Source organism: Ostrea edulis, chromosome 6 (genome assembly GCF_947568905.1).
Source record: "Ostrea edulis chromosome 6, xbOstEdul1.1, whole genome shotgun sequence".
Lineage (NCBI taxonomy): Eukaryota > Metazoa > Mollusca > Bivalvia > Ostreida > Ostreidae > Ostrea > Ostrea edulis.
Genome location: NC_079169.1, coordinates 92,884,516 through 92,900,737, shown reverse-complemented (window position 1 = coordinate 92,900,737; position 16,222 = coordinate 92,884,516). Strand labels below are relative to the sequence as shown.

Sequence of the window (16,222 nt, the reverse complement as noted above, 5' to 3'; positions counted from 1 at the left end):
AATGTGTGATTTTCTTATGTTAATATATACTTCCGTTTTTTTTATGTCTCACATCTTTAAAAATGTGGCAACATACACATTTTCTTTGGTTATTGTTTAAATTTAACTATATTGAATGGAAATTAATACAGTTTTTGCACTTTTAACCATTATTATTGATAAGTCACATGAGGATCGATCCACCTTAAAATCGAGTGCATGTTTCCCCACATTGCTGATCAATTTTTCAGCTGTTTGTTTTACCTGTACAAACTGAGAGACCCTGGATGTCAATCTGGTACTGTCGATTCTCAATGGCCGACCCCGGCTGCTGTGTCAGGTTCAACTGCATGGCCTTGTGGTAAATCTCCCGTTCAAGTGCATACCTGGGCAGTGGGTTGTCCACTTGTGGATTCACTGCTATTTCTGATAGAATGATTAGGGCAAGGTCATGACCTTCCTGGTTCTCGGAATGTGTCTTTGGAATGAAGACCCGTAAATTGCTGATGGTAACATACAACAAGGGGAGGGAACTGGAGGTCAGTAATGGAAGTCTGTCACTTTCCTGAGCTGGCAATGCTGGTGTCTGTACCGGTTTTGGTACTGAGGAAGATTTTTTGGGGAATATAAGAGATTCAAAGCTGTCTAGGACAGTATGAACTGCTGGAATGTACAGAATAAAATCACAGGGCTCTGTGTTTAGACACATCTCAGAAATGTACTTGTGAAAGTAGAGATCATAGCTAACAACGTCGTTCTCAAATTCCTCGAACACCGCCAGGTCAGCATTCAGTTTTCTCATCTTCTTGGCAACGTTCTTACACAAGGCACGCGTAAAAGTGAAGTTAAGAAAGCCATGCGTTACATCCCCAGGTTTATGAGGCACGGAATGCTGGGAATGGAAGCCACTTTTATGGGATAAAATCTGAATATCGCCTGAAATCTCTTTTCTACAACTCATCAGGATTCCCAGGAATGGTCCCTCTTCCCAGTGAGACAGTTCACTAACAATGAAAAGTGACATTAAATCATACATAGAAAGTTCACTAACAATGAAAAGTGACATTAAATCATACATAGAAAGTTCACAAACAATGAAAAGTGACATTAAATCATACATAGAAAGTTCACAAACAATGAAAAGTGACATTAAATCATACATTTCCAATCATTTTTCAAATACAGTAAAACACACTTAATCTGATAGTGAAGTGCTAGGACAAACAATTTTGATTCATCTTAAATGAATTCGTTATATTAAACAAGAGGTACTGTGAGCAATGCTCACTAAGAATACCCCCCGCTTACCCCAATCTCCCAAAGGGTGTTGGTAATAGGTATAAACTACCTCTTTTCTGAGTGTAAAAAACAAATGGCATGACAAACCGAACCATATTGCTACTTCGATGTCCAGTGCGCGTGACCTTTGACCTTTTGACCCCAAAATCGATAGGGAACATCTTCATCCCATGGGTAGTCCATATGTATGATATGGTGACTGTAGGTGGAAAGGATAACGCTTTAGAGCCCGGAAACCATATTGCTACTTCGATGTCCAGTGCACGTGACCTTTGACCTTTTGACCCCAAAATCGATAGGGAACATCTTCATCTCATGGGTAGTCCATATGTATGATATGGTGACTGTAGGTGGAAAGGATAACGCTTTAGAGCCCGGAAACCATATTGCTACTTCGATGTCCAGTGCGCGTGACCTTTGACCTTTTGACCCCAAAATCGATAGGGAACATCTTCATCCCATGGGTAGTCCATATGTATGATATGGTGACTGTAGGTGGAAAGGATAACGCTTTAGAGCCCGGAAACCATATTGCTACTTCGATGTCCAGTGCACTTGACCTTTGACCTTTTGACCCCAAAATCGATAGGGAACATCTTCATTCCATGGGTAGTCCATATATATGATATGGTGACTGTAGGTGGAAAGGATAACGCTTTAGAGCCCGGAAACCATTTTGCTACTTCGATGTCCAGTGCGCTTGACCTTTGACCTTTTGACCCCAAAATCGATAGGGAACATCTTCATCCCATGGGTAGTCCATATATATGATATGGTGACAGTAGGTGGAAAGGATAATGCTTTAGAGTCCGGAAACCATTGCGTCTACAGACGGACGGACGGACGGACAGACGGACGGACGGACAGACAGACGGACAACCTGATTCCAGTATACCCCCCCCACAACTTGTTGCGGGGGGTATAATAAGTTTATAATATGTGTTAAAACTATAGGGAATGAAAATCACTTTGCTATAAGCATGAACTCATTATAAACATGTCTGCTGTAACAGGGTCTAACTGTAATGCACTTTTTGAATTAAATTTACACCCGTTGATTTCTGATTGTTTTTACAAACACTTACTTCTTACTCTTAGGCAATTTTCTGTCAAAGTGGTGTACATTGGCCGAGTTACATGTAACCTTGACCTTGGCATATATTTCCTGAACATCAACAGACAATGCAATATCCTCTATCAGTACAGCAACTCTGTTTTCTGTTGGAAAAAAATGGAGTATGATGTAGTGCAGTGAAAAGCCTTTCTCCTGAATTTATCATTAACATTCATTATACAGGTACAAGATATATGAAAATATTCAAAATACACATTTAGCCATAAAAAAATGAACTGCAGTAAGAAATCTACAACATTAACTCATTTGTAATATGACAATGAAAAGGCTTAGTTAAAACTTTCTGATAATGCTTTATCTTATTTTCATTTCATTAATTAGGTAAGAAAATGTTGCATGCTTTGCCTGCTTAAATCTAAGTATTCAACATTTTCTTTCAAAAGTATCTTCTACTCTACTTCAGCATTTGTCATTTTCATGGTGTGCAATACGAACTGAAACAAGGTGTTTCCTGGCACTCAACATTAAGAAAGGGACTGCACACTACACATGAAAGAGCACTCACTGTACATGAAACAACACAACACTACTGACTTATTATATCCATGTAGTCAAATTCTGCAGATTAATGATTTCCATTTTGTATGAAATTCCATGGATTCGTATGCAGACATGAAACCAGAACTTCATGTGAAACAATATAAATTTGGAAATGCCTCCATTTCTTTGCTGTTATACATTCTCAAGCACTGATGTGCTTTTATCGAGTTTGTAGAAGTGAAGCTCGAGTTTTGATAGGGTCCATTGATATAATTCTCATGCTCACCTTGACTTGTGATTTTATCGAGTTTGTAGAAGTGAAGCTCGAGTTTTGATAAGGTCCATTGATATAATTCTCATGCTCACCTTGACTTGTGATTTTATCGAGTTTGTAGAAGTGAAGCTCGAGTTTTGATAGAGTCCATTGATACAATTCTCATGCTCACCTTGACTTGTGATTTTATCGAGTTTGTAGAAGTGAAGCTCGAGTTTTGATAAGGTCCATTGATATAATTCTCATGCTCACCTTGACTTGTGATTTTATCGAGTTTGTAGAAGTGAAGCTCGAGTTTTGATAGAGTCCATTGATATAATTCTCATGCTCACCTTGACTTGTGATTTTATCCAGTTTGTAGAAGTGAAGCTCGAGTTTTGATAGGGTCCATTGATATAATTCTCATGCTCACCTTGACTTGTGATTTTATCGAGTTTGTAGAAGTGAAGCTCGAGTTTTGATAGGGTCCATTGATATAATTCTCATGCTCACCTTGACTTGTGATTTTATCGAGTTTGTAGAAGTGAAGCTTGAGTTTTGATAGGGTCCATTGATATAATTCTCATGCTCACCTTGATTTGGGATTTTATCGAGTTTGTAGAAGTGAAGCTCGAATTTTGATAGGGTCCATTGATATAATTCTCATGCTCACCTTGACTTGTGATTTTATCGAGTTTGTAGAAGCGAAGCTCGAGTTTTGGCAGGGTCCACTGCAGCCACAGCGACAGTCTGACGCGGTCTTTGTTGTACCCATTAAACTCCAAGTCCTGACTCGGAGTTGTTCCCCTTGATTTATTGTCACCGGACGTGTCGGTCTCAGTTAAAAGTACATCTATGAAAATAAATAATAATCACTTTGATTTGGAACTATGGTAGATATTTGGTGCACTCTGACTTACTTTAACAGCAAGATATAGTGGATCAAGTGGCCTATGGGCCACATCACCCATGGAAGTCACCATGGCCCTGCTGTTGTTTAGCTATTGTAATTTTTGTTCAATCTCTATTCTCATGAAAAATTTTGACCTCATATTGTGGCCCTAATCTCGTCCCAAAAGTGTCATGACATAACTGAACTTGAATTCACACAACATGGAGATGCCTCAATACCAATATGACTAACATGACCTTGCTGTTCTGGAGAAGATCAAGGTCACCAGGTTTAAGATCACAGTAAGAAATGAAGGGTCTTGCCATAAGAAATATATATACCTAAAATATAAAAGTTATACCTTAAATAGTTCATGAAATATTGAAATGATTAGGTTTTCTTAAAAGTAGATCAAACTCCAAGGCCAAGGTCGTGAGGTTAAAAACTTTGGTGCCATAAAAAATGTCTTGTCACAAGAAATGCACATATACAATATGAGAGCCCTCTCTTCACCATTCAAAGGTTATAAGCAACGATATTGTTTCGGACAGACAGACAGAACAAAATCAATACCCCGTAGTCGCAGAAGAATATAAAAAAAACTTTAATCCACACGACTTGGTAACATTTATAATTCAATAGAATTATGTGTGGCCCTGCTATTCCCCTATTGTGGCCCCAACCACCCTACTTTTTGGTGTCACTATTTGAACAAACTTGAATCAGCACTATATGGAGATGCTTGCATTATTAATATGACTAAACACGATCTGGTTGTTCTTGAAAAGATTTTTAAATATTTTTCCTATATATCCACATTTAAAACTTTGATCTCCTATTGTGGCCCCAACGTACCCTCTAGTGCATTGATTTCTACTTTATGTCAGGAAGCTTTAATTTTTGCCTTTCATTGATTATCTACCCTTTGGATGGAGCATGCTTCTTCATTTGAACAAACTTGAATCCTTTTTACTCAAGTTTGATTTGTGAAGTTTGAGTGAAATTGTTGCAGTGGTTCTAGAGAATTTTTTTTAAAAGATGTCACAAAATTTTCACAAATTCTTAATCATTTACACTTCAAAAAGGGTGTGGCACTTCATTTGAAAAAACTGGAATCCTCTTTACCCCGACATGATTTGTGGCAAGTTTGACTGAAATTAGCCCTGTAGTTCTGGAGAAAAAGTAAAAAATGTTTAAAGGTGACAAACAGACGGCATTGCCAGACAAAAGGTGACCATAAAAGCTTACATGAGTTGAAAGCTCGGTTGAGCTAAAAATTACACAACTTGTTCAAACATCAATCAGGCAGTTGTACCTTCCACAATAGACCTATTGCTCGCAGGTTCTGTCTCCGCTGGTTTCTCTGGGGTGTCAACCTTTTTGGTTTTCTCTACAGATTTGGGAAGCAGGTCCTTCATCAGAGATCTGACTTCTGTAGCCATGTCTAGCAAGCTCACTGCCAGCCGTGCACATAGCTTAACCTGATAGTATACCCAGGAATCAATTCTTTAATATAGAACTAACAGACAAAATCACAGAACAAGCTTATATCTTTTACAGCTAGCTCTTTCTCTTTCTTTTTTTGATAATTAGATTACCAAGGTACAGAATTGTGAATTACTTTAAACAGATAAGAAAGATCATTTTGTTCAATTTTCTTCAAAGAATCAAAATGAGTCCTAATGACTCGTACAAGTCATTTCCTGTAAATAATAACAATTTCATCCATTCATTTCCAAGTTTAAAACAATAAACAAGAGGCCCAGGGGCCTTATAGGTCACCTGAGTATCATGTAACAACCTTCCAATGTTTGAATTAGGTTTGTGTTTAAATATAAGAATTTTACTTTTGGATGGAAGAAACATTGAATAGCTATGTGGTCATGAAGTACATGTGTCATTTTTATGTTCAATCAATAATCCTTTTTAAAAAACCTAGGTCTGAGACATCATAAAGAAAAGGGTTATTTACTCCTTAGATAAAACCAATATAAGAAGATTTTCAAAGAATTTCTACATTTTCACTATATGACCAATAGAGCCCCACCCTAACACAAGAACCCCTGCCCCAGGGACCATGAATTTCACAATTTTGGTAGAGGGCTCAACGCTCATTATAATTATGCCCACAGTTTGGCTTCTTGATGTCCAGGAGTAAAGAAGAAGATTTTTTAAAATTACACTCATTTTGATGGTTTTTGCCCCACCCCTCAGGTCCCAGGGGGGCAGGGACCACGAATTTCACAATTTTTGTTTCCCTCCACCCACAGATGCTATATGCCAAAATTGGTTGAAATTGGTTCAGGGGTTTCAGAGAAGAAGCTGAAAATGTTCAAATGTTAACGCACGACGAATGACGACGGACAAAAACAGATAGCAATAGGTCACCTGAATGATTCAGGTGACCTAAAAATCTTCAAATCATATCCCCTGAAGGTTTGCTTCCTGGACAAAAATTCAATCTGCTACATAAGTTGGTTCTTAGTGTTAAATATGGTTAAGCATCATTTAAACCATACCTGAGGTTTTGAACAAGACACGGTCACCGCTCTCATGTCTGTGTGTAAACAGAGTCCAAGAGCCGTGATATTGTCAGAAGATGATGGATCGTACTTAGAGGTGACCGCAACAGTACAGCTGACCGATGCTGGCTTGACCACAGAATGAATATCTGATCCATGGAGTGAGTAAACACTGAAGTCATCCAAACTCATCTGCCATGGTAATCTCTCCCCTGAGATATTTTAAAACAATTACACTGCAAACAGCTGGGAAATCACATGACTTAATGGTGAATGCATGAGAAGATACTCAGATAGCAAATTAAGCCATGCAATTATGAAAAGCGTTTAACTTAGAATCAGTTTACAGTAAATAAAGTTTCATGAATTAAGCAAAGGTATTTTGTGACATTCAGGTAGCAAGAGAAACTGACATAGTTTGAGGAAATCTACAATCATGAAGAATGCTGACCTTTTATTGGTCCCTCCAGATTAGTGATTGGGATGTCCATTTCCCGAGATAGGGACCTACCCCCAGAGCTGTACAGCTTGAGGTTGGGGAGACAGAGAACCAGTGTCTCTGCACTTGGGTTCTCAGCAATGGCTGCCCTGATGTTGAGGGGGATGAAGGAGCTGGGCTCAGACACAGTATAACTGGAGACGTTCAGGAACAGACAACAACACTTCACATCCACCTGATGTTTCAAAAATATCATCGTTCATTAATCCACAAAAACAGAAGTCTATAAGACGGACACCCAAATGAATGTCCTATTTGAGTACATTTTTATGAAACCTTGAAATATAGTTTATGAATTTCAAGGGACATTGGTTGAAAGTAACAAAAAAGGTCATGGTCTGCAATTTTAAAATCTGCAACCTATCTTTTGGGAAGGGAAGGTACTATTTTTTGGTTGCATCTCCCTAGTAGCAGTTCTGTAGCTCCCTGATCATTAATATTGACACGTCAAACCTCCAAAAATTTGCAACTAGGAACTACAAGGCTGCAGCTAAATCCTCCCCACCCTTTGAGAATTTCCTTGATCCCCCCCCCCCCCCACTGATATTTATCTGTGTTTGTTATGTGTTTACCTGTAGGTAGAGTGATCTGACGTATGGAAAAATTCCAGACAACCATTTCCCGAAAACATCTTCAGATCTGTCGGATTTGTCGCTTTCTGATTTCTGATTGGTCAGGGCTTTCTGTGAAGCACTATGGGTAATTGTCTTCGTTTCTACTTGACTAGTGTTCTTAGTGACAGATTCAGTTTTGTGAGTTGTTGATCCAGCACTGGAAGCTGCCAAACACAATTTAATTTTTTTTTTTATTCAGCTATATCTCATCAACAAAATCAAAAAATCTATCCAATGCACAGCCTCATTCTCTGTTTTTATTGGAAACATGTGAGTGCATCAACTTTGTCTGAGATAATCTTCACCTTTTGACACCTGTCTCTGCAATGGTGAAGTGGCCTCAGCCAGGGCCAGGTCAAGGCTGACTTGGCTCTCCTTCTTTGTGGATTTCTTCTTTAGTGTGGGGGTGTAGTTAAACCATTCATTTAATGCTGGAGTGACATGACACACAAACCCCTCCATGTTCAGCAAGGCCACAGTAGGAACTATAAAGAAAATAAAAAGTTGCATTTTAATGACAAACAAAAGAAATTGTATTTTTAAAATGTCACTATATCCAATGATAAATCTGAGAAATTTCTTAATGATGTTTTTCTTTTTGCTTTCCACCCATGACTGGTCTTTGGGGAAAGTTGATAAATAAAAGTGATGAAATCTTTTTTTCCCTTCCAACAGCAAATAGACTTTGGGAATTTGGTAAATGGACATGAAGAAATAATAATTTTTACCTTCTGCAAGTGACTGGTCTTTGGGCAGCTGATAAATGAATGTGATGAAGTCTTTAGATTCCTCTGTGTACGTGGTCTGATGCATGAAGAACTCCTCCGTGGCAATCTTACTGGTATCTGCCGGAGCCATGAACACCGGGATAGGTGACGAGTCCCTCCCCACTACAAGGACAAAGTCGTTTCTTGATTCCTTAAAAGTACTAACAACTACTCACTTCTACACCTGGCAATGACTAAAAATATTTAAAATTTAAGGCAAGGCCATTTGAATTTTAGTTGCATACCATAAATTACTAGTAATAATATAGAAGCTCTTTTCCACAACTCTTGATGGGGGTTAGCTTTAATGATACACATGGTTTATTGACTTCATCTACTGACAAATTGTATTTATAATTATAATCTATATAAACTATAGTCTAGTCACAAGTATCTTGTACTTTCATAAAGAAATATAACATAAATGTAGGCAACTTACAGTATAATGTTGCCATGGCAGAGGACAGGGAACCAGTACAGGCTTGGGTATTCACCAGTTTAGATTTCTTCATTTCCAGTCCTGACATAGTCAGTTCTAGCACAGGTATTTTGACAGCATCTGTAATATAAAAGCTCTTTATACAATACAACTGTAATAAAAGAACTCCTTATATAGTACAACTGTAATATAAAAGCTCTTTATACAATACAACTGTCATATAAGAACTTCTTAAATAATACAACTGTACATAACTCCTTATATAATACAACTGTAATATAAGAACTCCTAATATAATACAACTGTACATCTGTAATATAAGAGCTCCTTAATATAATACAACTGTAATATAAGAACTCTTTATATAATACAACTGTACATCTGTAATAAATGAACTCCTTATAAAATACAACTGTAATATAAGAACTCTTTATATAATACAGCTGTACATCTGTAATAATACAACTCCTTATATAATACATCTATAATATAAGAACTCCTTATATAATACAGTATATCAGACATCAGTATCTTGAGTTGGACGTCCTAACTACATTTTCTTTATGTATCTAAACCTTAATATCTCGAACCCTCAGATATCTCTGACTTGAAGTTTTTTCTTAGCTCCATTGAGTTCATGATAACAAGGTTTGACTGTATATTTTCTTGTTACAGCAAAAGAAACAAAAAGAAACAAGAGGTACTGTGAGCAATGCTCACTAAGAATACGCCCCGCTTACCCCAATCTCCCAAAGGGTGTTGGTAATAGGTATAAACTACCTCTTTTCTGAGTGTAAAAAACAAATGGTATGACAAACCGAACCATATTGCTACTTCGATGTCCAGTGCGCATGACCTTTGACCCCAAAATCAATAGGGAACATCTTCATCCCATGGGTAGTCCATATATATGATATGGTGACTGTAGGTGAAAAGGATAATGCTTTAGAGCCTGGAAACCATTGGGTCTACAGACGGACGGACGGACAGACAACCCGATTCCAGTATACCCCCCCCACAACTTGTTGCGGGGGGTATAATAAAAAGAAAAGAAGATGGGATCTAATGTCTCACAATGTCTACAGCAAACTGCAGAAGATTTCCAGTTGTGGATACCTTAGAAACTCAATATATTGTAGTTAAACAAAAGGTATAAAAACAAAAGTCTCAAAACATTTCTTAAAAATACCTAGATACATAGTATATTATATACATGTATCATTTACTCACTAGTGTCCTAATACACTAATCTACCAAGCTGAAGTTCTCTCACTATAATAAAGAGCAGGAACTATTCTTACCTTCCACAAAATTATCCTCCATCAGACTGGTATCTGTCAGAAGTACTGATTTTGGTATCTTCTGTTGCCATGACGATACAATCTGTGTCAGCAGAAGTAAGCTGGCCTTGGTCAAGTTCACAGTCCCCTGCGGAATCTCGTATATCTGCTCAACCTTCGGCTGCGTTTTACTGTTCCTGATAGTGTTTTAAACAGAAACATTTATATCAATTCTTATTTTGCTGTAGGAAATTTTTTCTTTAGTATAGTGAGTGTAGTGAACTCTAAAGATTAAGACAGAGAAAATTCGAGTTAAGTACATCCTGGGTTTTTTTCGTATCATCTGTGACAGTCCTTTTTTATCTCACAAAGTTAAATTTCGACGATTTGAGATTCTGATTTAAGATTTAAGATACCTGCTGCATCCACTCTAATGATAGCACTGTCAATATATCAAGGAACCATAGAAATTGTATGTTTCAGCATTAGAACATAATTATAAAATTACCAATACATAGAAAGCAGCAAACGCCTGGTGTAGATGGCGCCACTAAACTCCGGCACTACAGAAAGGACATGTGACCTTGACAAGTCTTCTGAGAGTGTCTGCACACCAATGGCAGCTCCAAACAACTACAAAGAGTTCATGTTGAATACACTGCTGTCTTACAGCCAACTGAATGATATAAGACATCTCTGAAATGTTTTCTTTAGAATGAAAACTCACCTTGAAATGTGTGTGGGAGTGGCAGTGATGTAAGAGATTGCTGGAGGGGCCGACCATCTTGCTAACAAACTTAATCAGTTTTCTTGGATACATGGGATTTGTCACTTGAAATTCAAATCTGACTGCTGTCATAGCAACCGTTGGTAATATCACAGACGAGGACTTTGTGGAATTTGATTCCTCTTTAGAAACCTAGCACCGATAAGTGTTCATTAATGAAACTGGACAATCAATAGGTCTTGAGAGTTTCTAAACAACCCTGATAAAAAGAACTTAGTTGTACAGTCAAAAAGCTTTTACTTACCTTCGAAGATTTCTGAATGGTTTTGTAGGATTTCTTTGAAATATCACAGTTTTCATGTTGAGCAAAGTAAACAGAGATATGTGGTTGTAGAATGGTGAGTTGTTGTGTTCGAGTTGGCATGAAATTCTCCATGGACAACACCTGGGCCTCTGAAGGTGCTGACCGCTGGTCATCCACCACCTCTGTCAAAACCCACACAGAAAAGCCAGTGTAATTGTAAATTTAATATTTTATTTTCCACATATTCTTTTTCAAAAATGCACACATTCTAATTAATCAATTTTACAGCACATATCTTCATTAAGATTTATTTTTTGACACTGATGATACGTGTAATAATCACCAACCACCTCTGTGTAGTACACGCGTACCTGTTTTAGGTGTAAAGCTTGTGGCTATTTTGGTTTTGGTTTAAAGCTATGCAAGACACATACTCTGGAATCATTTGAATTCTCGGGGGCCAATGTTAATGGGTAAGCAAAATTTTGCTGGTTCATGGGGACTTAATTTCGTGGGTAAGCGATACGATGTCACTAGGAGAGATGACTCTACTTGGTTTAAAAAATGTTCCAGGACATGTAAATTCCTGGGTAAGAGTAACCCACGAAATACACAAACATCAATCCCCCCCCCCCCCCCCCGAACAGTGATGATTCCACAGTACCTGTTTTGGTGTTAGTGTACAATATGTACCTTGTTTAGTTTTGGTGTTGGTGTACAATATGTACCTTGTTTAGTTTTGGTGTTGGTGTACAATATGTACCTTGTTTAGTTTTGGTGTTGGTGTACAATATGTACCTTGTTTAGTTTTGGTGTTGGTGTACAATATGTACCTTGTTTAGTTTTGGTGTTGGTGTACAATATGTACCTTGTTTAGTTTTGGTGTTAGTGTACAATATGTACCTTGTTTAGTTTTGGTGTTAGTGTACAATATGTACCTTGTTTAGTTTTGGTGTAAGGCTCGTAGCTGTGGTTCTGAGCTGCTTGTATAAACCTTTGAATTCTGTGGACAGCTGAGGATGAAACGTTAAATTGACAACTCCCCACAATGTACCTCATCAAAGACGTCTCCCTGAGAAACACATGCTCTTCTCCCTCTGATAACGAGGATGTGCTACCTATGGACAAAATCACAAACAGTGAGGATTAACATAGGACTGTCATACTAAACTTAGTGTTTGCATTCGAATGTAATATGCAATAATTTCTCCCAGAGTTATGAACATGTGCTAAACAAATCTGTGAAAAAATCAAGCATTTGATTTCTGAGTTTAGCACAGATTCAAAATATGTGTACTATCTATAAACCAAGACGAGGATATGAGAGAAAAGGACAAACCTGTGTAAATTTGGGACCACTCTCAGACATTGTCCATCACAGGATAGACCCTGCTTCCAGTCAACTGGATAAGATTACCTATCATTTGAGACAAGTCCTTGTATGGCTGCATCACATACTATAGAACCTGCTTCCGTTCACACTGATAAGCTTACCTATCATTTGAGACGAGTCCTCATATGGCTGCATCACATACAGATAGTCCACATAAAACACCCCGAACTTATCCACCCCAGCCTGCTCTGTATATGTCTGTAAATGTTCTGGACCATCAAAGGTCCAGGTCAACACCTGCCCTTGGTTGACAGGGCAACCAAGGTCAAACAACGACCTACTGTAGTAGTTGACAAGCTTGTCGGAGAGCTCACTTCCTCCTTTCACAATCACATTGCTCTGTAAATATTGTATAGAGCAAAATTGGACATCAGAAGTACATTAACAAAATATTCACATGGTATTTCTTCATTTCACCTAACATAACTACTGAAAGTTTCTTCTACTGACATGATTTCATTTATTCATATGAAAAACTTCAGCATGCAATACAATTCTAATTTCTAAAGTAAATATGCATATCAAATCCTGTAGAACAGCCTTTGATCTGAATTGAATACACATATACCCTTTGATCTTCTCCATCATCCGCCCCACAGATACAGTTTCCCCTTGTCTCCAAACTGATGTTGCTGATTCCAAACTGCACATTGAAGAAGGTCAGCCCCTTCATTATGATGTCCAGTCCTATTCCTTCAGCCTTCAGAAACATGAAGGGTCTGAAGGCAATCTTCTCAGGACCGTAATGTACCTTTTCTCTCATTTTTTCAGTCAGCTGAAATAAAATGAAAAACATTGAAGTTATTTCATATAAACAAAATCAACAGTAGTAACTTTAACTAATATAAAAAATTTATCTACTAAAATATGAAGTATTTTATTTTGCCTCCGTGAAATTTCTTACATCAAAATATTTTTCTTTCTATGATAAGTGTGTAAGATCTTCAGAAGCTAATGAGTGGAATAATAACATTGAATTTTACAAAAAATATTTTCCTCTTTAACATGACCAGACATGTGACAGGTAAAAAGTGCTGACAATTTATATTGACTTCTTTATAATTAACCCATCGTCATATCCATGATTAATTAGAGTATTTTTATTTTACAATTAGGGTACCTCTCTGCGTGTGGGATGAATCAAACTTGACATTCCTTTTAAAGTATTCCTACTTTTCTCTATTTGTACAAAATGTGAAATTCTTCTTTCTATTGTGCCCTCTCTACAACATGACAACGTACCTTGAATGTCAGCGAAGCATTGTGAGCGTACATCCCGACTGCCAGCACGGCGGGCGGGGGTTTCTTCTTTGGTGATCTCTCCTCCTCCTGTAATTCCTCCTCTCCCGCGGGAATGATTTGGGGGACGTAGGACCAGGCCCAGGAGGACCAGCTCTGTTGATTTTCTTGATCCTGTAACTGCTTGTCCTCATCATCTACGGGAAAAAAGGTGAAATCAAAGAAATGTTTTTACAATAGCTTATAGGTATAGACTATAGATATTTTTTGTTGTTGAAATCTATCATTTATTTCTGATTATTACCTAAAGTGAAAACTTTCTTGAAAATTATTCAGATGAAACATTTGTTCAAAAGATATCAAATTATATCCCAATTTAATTCTTCAATTTCTGAGGAAGTCAGTATCATGTTAAGACATGTTTTTATATCTTCCCACCTCAATTAACCCACAATGCAATGTGTGTTACAGTTACATTGTCAGCTAAATGATGACAAACATGTTAGAGCATCAAGTAGTCAACTAAAAGCCCTCAGAGAAAGTCTGACCACAGTATATGTTCAGTATATAATTATATGTAACTATATTCATATGGTTAATTGAATATGTTAAAAATCCAATTGATATACCATGCAGAAGTCTTACTGATGCCTACCAATCAATTAATAAATAAACAATGTTATGTAAAATCATGATTTTCAAGCTGTTTTTTCCCCTACACAAATGTTAGAAATGCTGTTGAGATCTTCATTCATGAACAAAAAGGAATTTACAATAACATTCTGTGCTCAATGCTCATTATATCACACCTACTGTTATTGATGAGAAGTTTTAATCTAACTTATCAAAATCCATAGTTCAATTCTAATCCCTAACCCTAAAAATTTCTGCATTTCTGTGATGGGTATACTTTTAAGTAAAATATCCTTTTATTCTAACCTGAAACAAAGAAGGTAAGCCTATTGATGATTGCAGGCTGTGTACCTTTTGGTTTCACAATCAGTCTGAGCACAAATGTTTATTCAAAATAAGGTTCCTACCTTCTACTTTTCCTTCCTCACTCCCATCATCACTCTTCACACCGGACTCCTGCTCCTTCTCTGAACTAGGAAACTCCAGAGTACCATAATACAATGCCAGACATAACTCGATCAATCGAAAAAACAGTGGCAGCTGAGTATCAGTCAGAGAGACATCCAGAGTCTCGCAGAATAAATCAAACTTTGTAATACTGGGAAACTTGGCATTGATTGAGTCGTATTTGAGATAGACTCTGCCGGTAACAGAACATCTGTATACCAGAGGGTCCTGATAGTTCTCAATCTTGCCGCTACTGTCACACTTGTCAAGACATATGGTAAGGTCCGAGAGGTTGATAGACTTCCTGAGAGCAAGCTCTGGGGGAGTCAAATCAATGAATGCTTGATTCCACAGTTCATTCACACTGAAACATTCTAGAGACTTCACATTGACGGACAGAACTATGTCATCCTCTACAAACTTTACGATTAAGTTGTTGATAACTACACTGACATTGTTAGAAATCTTGTTGATGATGCTTTGTAAGTAGCCTGGAGGCAGCTCCTCCCCTCCCTGTTGTCTTCTCTGCCTCTGTTTTGCCTGAAACGACCTTGACTTCTTTAATTCTGGTGTCGCAGAACTGGCAGTATCACCATAAGCTGTTTCTCTTAGTTTAAGAATACATTCTATTGTGTTAATTGTTATAACCACTGGCTCTGAGCCTAATTTTGTCCATGGTACATGTATTCTAAGTTCATGGATGTGTCCACTTTTGAAGATGATTGGGAGCTGGATGGCTTTTTCGATGACATCCAATCTCAGGTCAAGATTGTTCAGGACTACATCGCCTCCCCATAGTGACAGCTGGAAATCCTCATGTCGTAATTTCACATACTTGTCAACATATCCCATCAAAAGTGGCGTTATGTAGGATTCTATCTTAAACATGATGATTAAAATTGCTCTTCATTTGTCAGATGTTTGTATCGCTGGTCATCACTGAAACACATAAATTCAGTTGGTCCGGTTAGAGATTGTGCTGGACCTGTGTATATCTAAATAAAATAAATATATATGTGGTATACCAAAAGTCAAATGCTTGCATTTTTAAAACAAAAATTTAAATCGTACACTAACTTTTTGTTCATTTTGTAATAGAATAGCCCTGAAGCACGATCCAAAGCACACCCTCACACGTATATGCACCACGATATCTTCATAATAATTATACCTACTCGCTTTTAGTGAGAAATATCACTTACTTTGAGAAAACACCCAGATAATACTGCATGAATAAAATAAAAAAACAAATTTATAATATCATATGATGTCTGCCAACTCACAGGTCGCCATGTTTGTTTTCTTTCTTTCGGAATACAG

General features: G+C 37.5%; 1 protein-coding gene across 2 annotated transcripts in view; it reads right to left on the bottom strand.

Annotated features, from left to right (window-relative positions):
- Nucleotides 1-16,222, bottom strand: part of LOC125683438 (intermembrane lipid transfer protein VPS13B-like) — a 64,848-nt gene extending 48,626 nt beyond the window's left edge. For both annotated transcript variants that reach the window (XM_048924578.2, XM_056142734.1), the window contains exons 1-20: nt 16,105-16,222; nt 14,863-15,897; nt 13,826-14,019; nt 13,152-13,358; nt 12,685-12,922; nt 12,129-12,308; nt 11,191-11,372; nt 10,887-11,078; nt 10,668-10,792; nt 10,181-10,356; nt 8,880-8,999; nt 8,402-8,563; nt 7,979-8,158; nt 7,632-7,837; nt 7,012-7,234; nt 6,558-6,772; nt 5,354-5,519; nt 3,820-3,999; nt 2,364-2,496; nt 244-983 (exon numbers count right to left, since the gene is read on the bottom strand). In XM_048924578.2, coding sequence (XP_048780535.2) covers nt 244-983; nt 2,364-2,496; nt 3,820-3,999; nt 5,354-5,519; nt 6,558-6,772; nt 7,012-7,234; nt 7,632-7,837; nt 7,979-8,158; nt 8,402-8,563; nt 8,880-8,999; nt 10,181-10,356; nt 10,668-10,792; nt 10,887-11,078; nt 11,191-11,372; nt 12,129-12,308; nt 12,685-12,922; nt 13,152-13,358; nt 13,826-14,019; nt 14,863-15,790 — 4,747 coding nt within the window. In that variant the 5' untranslated portion in view covers nt 15,791-15,897; nt 16,105-16,222. The remainder of the gene's footprint in view (nt 1-243; nt 984-2,363; nt 2,497-3,819; nt 4,000-5,353; nt 5,520-6,557; nt 6,773-7,011; nt 7,235-7,631; nt 7,838-7,978; nt 8,159-8,401; nt 8,564-8,879; nt 9,000-10,180; nt 10,357-10,667; nt 10,793-10,886; nt 11,079-11,190; nt 11,373-12,128; nt 12,309-12,684; nt 12,923-13,151; nt 13,359-13,825; nt 14,020-14,862; nt 15,898-16,104) is intronic.